The sequence below is a fragment of the Pygoscelis adeliae genome, unplaced genomic scaffold (genome assembly GCF_000699105.1).
Source record: "Pygoscelis adeliae isolate BGI_AS28 unplaced genomic scaffold, ASM69910v1 Scaffold99, whole genome shotgun sequence".
Taxonomy (NCBI): domain Eukaryota; kingdom Metazoa; phylum Chordata; class Aves; order Sphenisciformes; family Spheniscidae; genus Pygoscelis; species Pygoscelis adeliae.
In genome coordinates, this window is record NW_008825493.1 from 105,393 (window position 1) to 118,250 (window position 12,858).

At 47.7% G+C, this 12,858-nt stretch overlaps 1 protein-coding gene across 1 annotated transcript; it reads left to right on the top strand.

Moving 5' to 3' along the window:
• The first annotated feature begins 10,748 nt into the window (after nucleotides 1–10,748).
• LOC103923017 (C-C chemokine receptor type 8-like) lies at nucleotides 10,749–11,796 on the top strand. The gene is given in 2 exon segments (XM_009331262.1): nucleotides 10,749–10,958; nucleotides 10,960–11,796. Coding segments are annotated over 2 exon segments (1,047 nt in total).
• The last annotated feature ends 1,062 nt before the right edge of the window (nucleotides 11,797–12,858 follow it).

A 12,858-nucleotide genomic window follows, 5' to 3' on the forward strand; every position in this document is an offset into this window, starting at 1 on the left:
AGCAGGAAGGTGTGTTGTGTTTTTCGGTGGTCTCTTGACTGGCACTGCCTGGCTGGGTGCCGGGAGCAGACCTGTGCTCTGGCTGGGCAGTGAGGTTGCTCCCTCTGCAGACTGGGGCACCTGGGACCGGGTGCTGCTGGGGCAGGGCGCTTGCTCCGGTGGCCCTTTGCTCCGAGCCAGTGTGGCCAGTGCCAAGCTCTGGTGGCAAGCACTGGGCAGCCAGCCGGCACAGGTAGCCTTGATAATCTGGTGGAGTAACATCAGCTTACACCAGAGAGGGAATTATGTGCCAGTCAGTGTAATTACAGTTGCTGGAAAGCCCTAGAAGGAATAAGCAGCCTGCAAGAAAATGAAAAGAGTAAGAGCCGATACAGATTGGTCAAGAAGCAGCTATGTCAAATCAGCCTCAGTTACAGCCTCATGCCAGTCGGGCAAACCGGTGGTATCCCGTACCTCGAAGCTAGCAACCTTTCTGAGCATCTCAAACAACATTTACGTGGGTGCACAAGTGGACAGGCAGTCAAACTCCTGAGCGGTCACTGATGGACAGGAGAGCTGCCCAGAAGGGTCCTGCAGCCAGGGCTGCACTCTGCCCCGGCACAAGCCAGCGTGCGCGTTACTGCTCTGGATGAAGGGCTGGTGCACGTTTTTACTATTTTTACACATGCCACCACCTTGGAAGGGGGTGCAAATGTACTGGGGGACATGATGGCTGCTCAAATTGACCTTGACAGATCAAAAAGCCTGGGAGTGATGGGCTGCAGTTCATTAAGGACAAGCGCCCACTTCCGCACATGGGCAAGTTCAGCCAAGACCACAAACACAGGATGGGGAAGGCAGCGCTTCTGGAGAAAAGGATCTGGGGGCCTGCACCCAGCATGAGAGAAGCGTGAGTCACCAGTGCTACGTGATTGCAAAAGAAGACAGCTACCCCAGGCAGGTGGCTCTTCCAGTCTGCTTTGCCAGGGGTAAGGCCACAGCTGGGGCTCTATGTGTAGTTTTGGGCACTGCGATGCAAAAAAGATTAAGGAAAACTGGACAGCCACCAAAGGAGAACAGTGGCTACGATTAACAATTTAGAAAACATGACCTAAAAGGAAAAAGATGATGGAATATGAGCTATTAAGATTGAAGGGAAACCTGATCTTAGAATATTTTAAAGCAGCTAGAAGAAAGTAGCAATTGTTCCTCCATGGATAAGATAAATAACTGACTCAAATCATACCAGGAGAGTTTTAGATTAAGTATTGAGACAAATTTACTAGGAGTGAGTCTGGAGAAGCACTGGTGTGGTTTGTAAGGAGAAGCTGGGGGGAAAGCAGGGTCTGTAGGAGCAGGCTGAACAATGGCGTGGTAAGAATAACAGTAGGACACTGCCCCTGCCTTCAAGACAAGGGATGGGTTACACAATCTCCCAGCCTGTTTTCTGTGATTTCTCTGTTCTAACTCATTCTCGCTTGCATCCTTCTCTGTTCTCCACCCTTAGGCAAAGCAGTGTCAGATGCTAATCTGAGAGGTGCCCATGCACTGGTATACCGAAGGTGCAGGACAGCAAAGGCTTAAAAACCTAAGTGCTTTAGGGTGAGAAAAAAAGTATCAGATAGGGGATAGATGGAGAAGAGTCTTGTTCTCAAAGACTCCATATGCAAGAGATGTATTTGTTCACTTCTTTCTGTCCCACAATTACCCTGTTGTAAAACATGAGTGAGAAAATCCCACTCACTGCTGACATTGTTATGAATGAGTTACTGTGCTGGGAGTTTTGCAACGCACTGATTTCTGCTTTGGTGAAACTAAGCGATTATGCAAGGCCACAGCTGTCAAAGCCATAATCCGTGTGGCTTTGGTGCCGGCAGTGAAAAGCAGACCGTGGAGCAGAGTGAGCTGTTCCAGACCTCACCAAGCACCTCCAGCTGCTTCTCCTGTACAAACTCAGCAACAGTTTTTGGAGGACTCTCTGGCTCACAGCTTTTTTTTCTGCACTGAGCATCTGCTGCAGGAGAGAGAGACAGAGCAATGCCAAATAGGTTTTTTGTATGCACATTTGTACACGTCTGCATACACAAGCACTTTGTTACAGTAATACAACTCCACTTTGGTGGAGGGTGTCAATATTTTTGCTGACCAAGTTGAAAAGAAAACTAAACATTTCTGTCTGCTATCAGCAAAACAGACACATTTTAGTTCTACTGGAAATTTTTTGAAGCTTTGAAGTCTGCCTGTTTTTGAGGAAGAAGGGTTAGAAGAGGAGGTTATTTATAAAAAAATGCTATATTTGAAAATGACACATTTAAAAATGAAAAATGGCAATGTTTTGTCTGGAACTTGTCAGAATAAAGTATTGTGGCTCTTCTTCATTTTTTTTCCTCCAATTTGGAGGGGGGGATCCCCCCCAAAACAACTCAGCACTTTCAGAGATATTTTAGTCAACCTAAATATACCTTTTTGATGACAAAAAACCCGATCACTCAAAATCTCACCCGGTCACAAAATCTCACCCACCTCTTTGTACACAGGCATACAAATATGTTATCCTCATTAAGAAAGGGAAACAAACCATTCTGCCACATGGCATATTTGTACCTCTACACTGGCAATGGTCTGATTAAACAATTTTGATTAAGACGATGCGGTCCTACTAAGATGGTGTGTTGATAGCTGATGCTGATAGACCCAAACATTGTGGCAATAACTGAAACAGGCAAGGATTCCTCAAAAGACAGCTCCTATGCGGGGTTTCCTCCTGTACCTCCCAGGTGACTGCCAGCCCTGGGCACCCAGGGCTTGGTGTGCCCCTTGTCCATCCTCGCTGCCCTGTCAGAGAGGGGTGCCAGGGATTCACTGAGGGTGCTACAGCTGGGGAAGGGTGCTTGCTGGTCCGTGCAGGCAGCAGAGACACTTGGGAGAGGGTTGTTGGGGCAAAGAGATGGCCAGGAGGAGGAATTTGGGGTGGAAGGTTCATCGAGGTGCTACCTGCCACGCTGCTCCCACACTGTGGAGGACATGCTTGCCCCAACCCCCGGCCTCTACCTTCTCCTGCAAAGCCGAGCTGTCATCATTGTTCTTCCCATCAACAGTGATCATTGCTGGTATTTTACAAGCCATTTTAGCTAAGCAATCCAGCATCTCTGAACATCACATAGCCCCTGTTGCAGTTAATCCTGGTTTTGTTTCCTCTGCTGAACTAAGTCACCTCTTCCCTCCTTTCCTAACATGACAGAGTAAGCTCTCTGAGATGTAAAGTGAGAGCTGATTTGAAAGGGAAAGGCCTCTTTTTGACTAAGAAGCTCTTCTTACTCTGCTGTCAAGCAAAGGCAGAGGAAAGTGCTCTGCTCAGATAAAAGCGCCTGACGCGGTTGGTTACTGCCGCTTTGAGATGGGTGGAAGCAGAGCACCACACCGAGGCAAACTTGCCCTCCACTTTCCAGCCGGGTGCTATGATAGTGAGCAGATCCAGGAAATACTTGGTCTTTTCGTGGGAAATATCCTATCAGGTATGGTATCTCACTCTGCTTTTATTCCCATCTTTTCCTAATGGCTGCTACACCAACACCAGAGCCTGTGCTGTGGTGTCAGAAAGGTGCCGCCCATCCACCTTACCAAACAGCCAGAGCCCATACCAGGGCTCGTGGCTGGCGCTCCTGAGGCCAAAGCAAGTTCTTGCTGGTGGTGTCTTCTGTTGCAACCACAGTTTCCTTTCTGTGTTCAAACTCAATTCATCTAGACCATCCGTAGGAGGAAGGAGAGGTTTCTACAAGAGCAAGCATAGCAGTTCTGCAGCAGCTAAGCTGGCTGTTACCTTGTCCTGGTTTTGGCTGGGACAGAGTTAATTTTCTTCCTAGTAGCTGGTACAGTGCTGTGTTTTGCATTCAGTATGAGAATAATGTTGATGATAACACACCGATGTTTTAGTTGTTGCTAAGTAGTGCTTACACCAGGCAAGGACTTTTCAGCTTCTCATGCCCTGCCAGCCGAGAAGCTGGGAGGGGGCACAGCCAGGACAGCTGACCCAAACTGGCCAAAGGGATATTCCATACTCTCAGGGACTGGCTGGGCATCGGTCAGTGGGCGGTGAGCAAGTGCATTGTGCGTCACTTATTTTGTATATTCTTTTATCATTTTTTTCCCCTTCCTTTTCTGCCCTATTAAACTGTCTTTATCTCAACCCACGAATTTTACTTTTTTTTTTCGATTCTCTCCCCCATCCCACTGGGGGAGGGGGGGAGTAAGCCAACGGCTGTGTGGTGTTTAGCTGCCTGCTGGGTTAAACCACAACATACCCCCAACGCTGAGGAGCTGCAGTGGTGACACAGGATAAGAAAACCCTCCAGGACTGATGTTAGAGACTGAGCTAGTGTGCACGGGTGGTCCCCCAGTGCCAGTGAATATATCTGGCTGTAGGAGCTGTGGATGTGGCCATGCTGTTTGCCTTACAGCAAGATTCGTTTTGGTTGCAGCATTTGCCACAGCCTTTCCATTTAACATGGGGCTTCAGTGGAGCATCACTTTCCTGACCTTCAGTCTCTGAGTAGTTTGGGGGAGTGGAAGTCTGCGTTACTCTGATGTGCTGGTCACTTTTAGCTGACAGTGTCTTCAGCTATACGAAGCATAGCATGTTTTTTTTCCCCACTGAAGCAACTATGCTGACAGAAGATAAAACAGCAGAAACTGTAACTTCAGAGTGTAAATACAAGAACGACTGCTGTGGCGATGGCAGCAGGCACAGCTAAAGGGGAAGCATGAATGGCATGGTGCACAGTCTTGTGGTGTGAGATTCCCCAGCACCCGCTGGCTGCCTGAGGCCGCTGCGGCTGCTGCAGGCTGGCCCTGACAACCACCGCCAAAACATAAGAAGACAAACCAGAAGGCTCCTCCTACAGCAACATTTTCCCTGTGTTTTTTAACCTGAGTGGTGACTGAGATGCCTGTGCACTGGCAGTTTCACTAAGGTGGTGATGCCACACGGCTCTTCTCTCCTGCAGCTCATGGTCCTGGCTGAGTGCACGGAGCGTGGCGCGTGGCACGGCTCTTGCACCCAAACCCAAACTGGCCATAGGCTGGAGCACTAGAGATGCCAACAGTCAGTTGTCTCTGTTTTGCTGTAAGGTATTTCTCACAGGAAAGCCCACAAGAGTATGGAGAGATGTTGCTAGCACTGGTATTAGTGTCCAGCTAAAACTCAGCTGGAGGGATGCTGCAAGGCAGCAGCCAGGGCTACTGGAGAAGGAAGGTCCAGGGTGGATTTCGGATGGGTTCTTAGCAAACAGATCTGAGACCTCCCTACCCTCTGGCTCCCACCCAGCACCTTGGGAGCACCCCCGAGGCCCTGGGAAGGACTCGGTGCCTGCTATGAGAGCCCCCGGGTCAGGCATCCCCTTCACACACTTATCCAAGGACCATTTTACACCAGCTGTCTTGCTCTTCTCCCGCAGGAAGGCTGTTCCACAGCCCCAGCGCCCCCCTAGCAAAATCCCTTCAGCCCAAGGGACAACCTGTAAATATTGCTCTCATATGCCAGTGCTTTCTGTAAGGTGAGACAACCCTCTTTTTTGCCAGCCGTTTCCTCACTGGCTTGTCTGTGTGTAGCAAATGCATCCCTTCCACGACTTTGCTTCACCAGGCTGAGCCCAGCTCTCTTGTGCTGCTCCTCCTGCCACCTTGAAGCCTCTCTGCACCTCTTTCTGCTTGAGTTCAGCACCCCTGCGGGCAGGTGACCTTTAACTTCTGTGTTCATTTTTTACCGCCTCTTGCTGGTTTACCACATTTTCTGCTTTGTTATCCTCCTCAGATGAACTTCAAAGGGCTATTTGTTGGCTCGGTAGAAAATCTGTTTGCCTGCATGGCCCTTGTGTAACTCAGGACATGGTGAATGCTACTCACAGACTGAAAAAGTGTCGGGAGGGATACGGGGCATTACAGCCTGGCTCATAGCTGATGGTGGAGAAAATCAGAAATGGGTACCTCCCATCCTCCTCCCACCAGGTATCCTCCTCTGAGCTTTCAAGGGAAGTTTAGCATACCTACAGCTTTCAGCACCCCACGTCCGTGAACACACTGGTGGTTATTTATCTCTACTGCCCTCCAGCCCAGCCCAGCAGTGCTCTGTCTGCCCATGCTCCCCCCAAATTACCTGTAGAAGAGCGAGTAGGGTTTAGCATGGGGAGAAGAATAAAATCTGGTTCCAGTTCTTCCCTGTCCCCCAACCCAGGCATCTCCCGTTAGTTTTCATCATCATCATTATCGCCCTTTCAGCCAACAGTTCCCAAGTCCATCCTTGTGCTGTGGGCCTCCCCTCCCATCCTCCCTCATACCTGCCGGTCAAGGACAGCACCTTTCCAAAGCCATATTTGTCATCTCATAACCCTGTCTCCACTCCTTTCCTTTCACTGCCTTTGACAAATCACATCCTCCATTGCCTTTAATGAATTTGGTTCCTCTGTTGAGAAAAGCTCGGGGGATAGCTGTGTGTCAGGAACACCGACCACCCCAGAAGTGGCACAGGCACATAAACCTTTCTGAAAGCCAGGCAGGGCCAGGGATTCAAATGTGTATATCACTTCTCAAAACACAGTAAAGCTGCTCTTGGAAGTGTTACACAACACTGTAATTCTGCTGTTTCCCTCCAAAACACTGGCACCATCACAATTTTTCCTCCTTCTCCTTGTTACCAAGCTGTTACTCATATGCCCAGCACAGTCCTCTCTGGTTTGCCCAAAGTACAGCAGCCATCCATCCTCCAACCACAGCAGTCGCCAGGCCTGCTCACTTGTGTCTTATCTTTTTTTGATGAGAGCAGCCCTGCCGAGAAGGACTTGGGGGTACTGGTGGATGAAAAGCTGGACATGAGCCGGCAATGTGCACTCACAGCCCAGAAGGCCAATCGTATCCTGGGCTGCATCAAAAGAAGCGTGGCCAGCAGGTCGAGGGAGGTGATTCTGCCCCTCTACTCTGCTCTGGTGAGACCCCACCTGGAGTACTGCGTCCAGCTCTGGAGCCCTCAGTGTAAGAAAGACATGGACCTGTTGGAGCAGGTCCAGAAGAGGGCCACGAAAATGATCAGGGGGATGGAACACCTCTCCTATGAAGAAAGGCTGAGAGAGCTGGGGTTGTTCAGCCTAGAGAAGAGAAGGCTTTGGGGAGACCTTACTGCAGCCTATCAGTACTTAAAGGGGGCTTATAAAAAAGATGGCAGCAAACTTTTTAATCGGACCTGTTGCGATAGGACAAGGGGGAATGGCTTTAAACTAAAGGGGGATAGATTTAGACTAGATACAAGGAAGAAATTTTTTACACTGAGGGTGGTGAAACACTGGCACAGGTTGCTCAGAGAGGTGGTGGATGCCCCATCCCTGGAAACATTCAAGGTCAGGTTGGACGGGGCTCTGAGCAACCTGATCTACTTGAAGATGTCCCTGCCCACGGCAGGGGGGTTGGGCTAGGTGATCCTTAAAGGTCCCTTCCAACCCAAACTATTCTATGATTCTACGATCTGCCATATGCTTGTTTGGGGCTCTTGGGCAAATCTCTTGTGTTCTCTGTGCTCCTATAAATCAGGAAAACGGTGCTCGTTGAGATTAATGGATGAAAAGCGTATCATTTGGCTGACTTATAAAGCACCACAGTTTACAGTATTACACAAACCAAAAATAATTTAAAGTTGTTGAATAAGATGAAAAAATTCAAGCCTGTCCTTGTTTCAGTATTTTGTCCTTGACCATGTATCCTAAATGCACTAAAATACACTTAAAAAAACCCCAAGGTAGCAAAGAAACTCTGAAATATCTCCACTCGAACAAAAGCTGCTTAAAAAATGATTGCAAAGAGGTATCAGTACCTGTGAGTTCTTATTTTGCTCAGAAAGTAAATACATTACTAATGGGGAGGGACATAACCACACTGCAGTATACAAGTATATATTAGCTGAAGGAAACAAAAAACTAAAATAATGCGACTCGGAAATTATATATCAGCTTCCGTAAAAAGTTGCAAATTTATTAGGGTGTGTTCTGTGTTGGAGACATCTGAACTTTTAAATTTTTCACTTAAGTCAGGAGTGGCTATGAAGAAGGGGGGTTTAGCAAACACATTAAAAGGAGAGCACCTGTTCATGTGCTACCTTTACTGTCTTCAACAAGAGCCATATTTGATTTTTGTTGCGCAGAATGTGTTTGTAAGCCCTTTCACCTCTTTTCCTGTTTACCGCAGCTACAAAACCTTCTATTTGTCTCAAAACCTATTCTGTAACTAGCAGCTGCCCATTCGACACCCACATATCACCGAATCTCAGCCATCTCCACAAGCGATGGAATAAACCTCCCGGAAACTCCTGAGCCCGAGAGAGGAAAAGGACACGGTCGAAGGAGAAGGCAACTGGGGCCGACTGAGAGAGTAGAGGCTTCTTACTGTCAAAGGTAAAGTCCATCCACATTTAATGTGCTTCTCTTAAAAGTAATGGGCTAATTTTGGCAACCAGGGGAAAAGGACCTGCAGCAGTTATCTCTCTCTTGATACCCTCCAGAAAACTGCTTTTTCAGTTTGACTGTTTTGCCAACTGAGGTGGAGAGGGGAGAAAATGGAAAATGCTGTCATCGGCATTAGTGGTGTAAAGGAGGTCTGAAAAGCTGAAGTGGAGCATCTCCAGTTTCTGCTCAGCCCAGGAAAAACAATTCTGAATTTTGCCAAAATCAGCTGCATCATATCTATAAATCTATATCTATGTATCTATATCTATCTCTGTATTTATATATCTATATATCTATAACACAGTATTCATTATTTTTTGAAATTTTTTTACTTTTGGTTGTTGAATCTATGGACTGCTTTTAAGGGGTCCCTTACAGGCTGTTGTGGTTTAACCCCAGCCGGCAACATAGCCCCATACTAGCTACTATGAAGAAAATTAACTCTACCCCAGCCAAAACAAGCACACAGGCAATTCAAAGCAAGCCATTGCTGCAATGCTTACAGTCACAGTGTGTCGGGGTCATATATCAAAAGCATTAGCAGGAAATATTTTCTATCCATATCTGTTGCTGCATGAACAGCCATTATCTAGTGACTCAACATCTCGATATTTAGGGGTTTATGCATGAAAACGAAGTTGAAATTAATAACGCAGATATCCTACCTACAGCTGAAAACTAAACATAGGAAAGAATTACACTATCAACGTAGACTGCAGCACTGCTTTTCTCTCATCACTCGTTATTTCTGAACAAGGAACTCCGTAGGGTTGAGTGCTGTATTTGTAACAGGTTTCTCTGCATTGCACGTGCCAATCGACTTTGGTAGAAACAGTCCTGGTGCCCCAAGAAGCTGAGGCAGGTCAGTGAGGCATGAGCAGCATCCATACCTGGAGCAGAGGCAAACACTGACACCAGCACCCCTCTGTGCTGTGCATATGGATCCTCCTGTTTCCCTGCACAAGGTGGCACAGCCAGGCAAGAAGGGGTGAATTCTGATTCCTTCCCCGTCAATACGAAAATTTTCACTGTTCTCTCTCTTTTCATATACCCAAGCAGCAATTTTTAACTCAGGAGAGCATGTCCTCTACTTTTAATGGATTAATCACTGTCATTCATATTATTGCTACAGCTTAATAGCAATTATTATTACAAATTATTCTTCCCTCCTGGACACTCTATGTCTTTGAAGCTCTTTCAAGATGTGATCAACCTGTATGCAAGCATAACATAGGTGCGGTGCACAATAAACATGCAAATATCTTAGCAGTGACAAGGCAAACTCCTTTGAAATACTGTCTTTTGAAAGAACCATTACTTCTTAAAATGTGAACACAACTCTGCAAACCAGACCCCCTTTTATAGGGGTCATGAGGTGACATCTGAAAAAAAAAAAAAAAGGTGGCTAAAGCACTGACTCACTTTTGGAGAGCAGGTCAGACTATTTTAAAGCTGTCTTCATTGCAATTCTTCAGAAATGACAGAGAGGAAACACCCCCCTCAGATTGTTTTGGTTTTCTCTAAACTAGAAAACTGAAGTTGGGCAGAACAGGCTGGAACGATAAACTGCTGTGTTTTAGCAATAGGCACAGGCAAGCTGCTCACCAGGTAACCCAGAGGTCAGTAGCAGCCTCGCTGCAGCAGCCCGGAGCTCAGCACTGCAAGTGCCGCTGTGTAGCCCTGCGAACTCCTTGCTGCTGCAAACATTTTTTTGTACACGATCCTGCACCCACCCATGGAAAAGTAGCTTACATGTCTCTGCACTCCGTGCCAGTATGTAGCCCTGATCAGCTCAACTGAAAATGTGGCTATGCTGCTGGGTGATGGCTTCTTCAGTCGAGACACTTTTATAAGGGTCTTTATGCTACAGGCAAAAAGGTTCCCCACCCCAGGCAGCACAAGAAAATCCAGATTTGTAGATCAGATGCAGGTTTTGTACCATTTTGCACCATTGCGACTATTCAGAGCATGAATTTTTCCCTGTCGCTATAATGATAAGGGGCTAACTCACTGGCCCTGAGGCAGTTCAGGGGAACTGAGAGCATCCCAGTGCTCACACTTATGCATGTATAGGAACGACTGGCAGGCTGCAGGTGCAGCCTTTTGGGTAGTACAGCTGCTCTCGTCCAGCCAGTGAGACCAAGACTGCATTTTGCAGTCCCTCTCTGCCTGGAGGCTGACCCATGGGCTCGATTTGGCACAGAGAGAGGCAGAAGCCACCCTGGGAGTCCTGTGCCAGGACAGCCAGCCATTTATCCCTTGCTTTTTCCTGCACAGGTATCTGAGATGAATCCCACAAGCCAGTTCCTTGGCACAACAGAATATGACTACGGATATGATGAAAACACTGCTCCATGTAATGAAGGAAACAGCTTTCACAGGTTCAAATCCATCTTTCTGCCAATCCTTTACTGCCTTGTGTTTGTCTTCTGCCTTCTGGGAAACTCCTTGGTCCTTTCGGTTCTCCTGACCAGGAAAAGGCTGACGACAATGACTGACAATGCCTGACATCTGCCTGGTGACCTTTGCAGCCTCTGATCTCCTCTTTGTTGTGCCTCTCCCTTTCCAAGCCCACTACGCTTCAGACCAGTGGGTTTTTGGCAACGCCATGTGCAAGATAATGGCTGGCATTTATTACACAGGTTTTTATAGCAGTATTTTCTTTATAACCCTCATGAGCATAGACAGGTATATAGCAATTGTCCATGCTGTCTATGCCATGAGGATACGGACAGCCTCTTGTGGCATAATTACCAGTTTAATCCTGTGGCTGGTGGCTGCCTTGGCTTCTGTACCCAACATCATGTTCAACCAGCAGCTGGAAATTGAGCAGTCTGTGCAGTGTGTCTCCGCATACCCTCCAGGCGACAATACCTGGAAGGTTGCTTCTCAGTTTGCAGCCAATATCTTAGGCCTCTTGATTCCCCTTAGCATCCTCATTTGCTGCTACGCCCAGATACTGAAAAACCTGCAAAAATGCAAAAATCGGAACAAGATCAAGGCAATCAAGATGATTTTCATCATCGTCATTGTTTTCTTCCTCTTCTGGACTCCCTTCAACATCGCACTGTTCCTAGACTCCCTGCAGAGCCTGCACGTCATCAATGACTGCAAGGCAAGCTACCAGATAGCCCTGGCCCTGCAGCTGACAGAAACCATCTCCTTCGTCCACTGCTGCCTGAACCCCGTGATCTACGCCTTTGCTGGGGTGACATTCAAGGCCCATCTTAAAGGACTATTTCAATCCTGTGTCCGTGTCTTCTCCAGCCCTGTCGGAGGCGTGGGGGCTGGTCGGTTGTTTCCAAGCGCCCACCCAGCTCTCTGGCTGCTCTGACAGCACTGGGGTCCTGTGAGCCCACCTGAGCTGCCTTCTTCTGGTGCGAGAAGTTGGCCTAAGCTCTGACATGGCCCTGGAGGTTGTACCATGTGTGCAGCATCCTCCTGGGAGGACTAGTATACCTAGGCCTCCTTTTGGGATATGCTGTGAACTACGGCACAATAAGTGGCAACGTTAGTTTCCCAAGAAGAGCACCGGTGCATTTGTAAGATGGTGACTCTACAAGCTTGCCACAGAATGATTTGTAATTAAGTTTTAGAGCTCTTTTAATACATTTCAGCAAGTAGGGTGCTTCCTCTAGTACTTATTTTCTCCTCTGATGAAAGCATCACTTCTGCCTCACCCCCAAATATGCTCTGCCTTGTGGAAGCTGTTCCATACCTGAATCCCTACATCCCTGGGAAAGGCGTGGGACACCCCTCCGGGAGGTGGGGAAGGGGACAGGCATGGGATTACTTCACATTGCAAAGAGGGAGTCACCTCAGCCACTGCACCGTTCCCCCTTTGCTTCAGCTACCAGATAAAGAGGCCCTTAAGCTCAGGGTCCTATCGCTTTGCTGTGGGACGCTCCCAGGGGCACGGCCGGGGGCCCCTGGAGCTGCTGCCACCCAAAGCAGCCTTTGGTGGTGATGCCTTCAAAAATAGCAGAGCAACGCCTCCAGGTGCCCCCTATACTGGCCACTTGTAGAAGCCCATACATTTGAATACGTCGTCATCAAAGCAGGCTGGTAGCCTGCATCACCACTGGAGGTGTGGGCCCTCCAACTCTGTGCCCCCAGCGCTGGCTCCTAAATGTAAACAACACAAAATGGCATGTAGCACGTAGGCTCTGTCTCTTTTTCCATACATCATTATCTTCTGCCATTTTAGAAATGTTTACTTTGAATAAACATATTAACTGCATCTTTTTGTGTCTTGGCTCCTGAAAGTCTTTCTAATGACTCACAAGCCTAGATTAGGATAAGGAAAAGTTGTTTTTACTGATTTTTTATTTTTGAGCTGGTATCACGTAAAATACATCTGATGGAATTGAGAGGCACCCTGGAGTTCTTCAGCAAA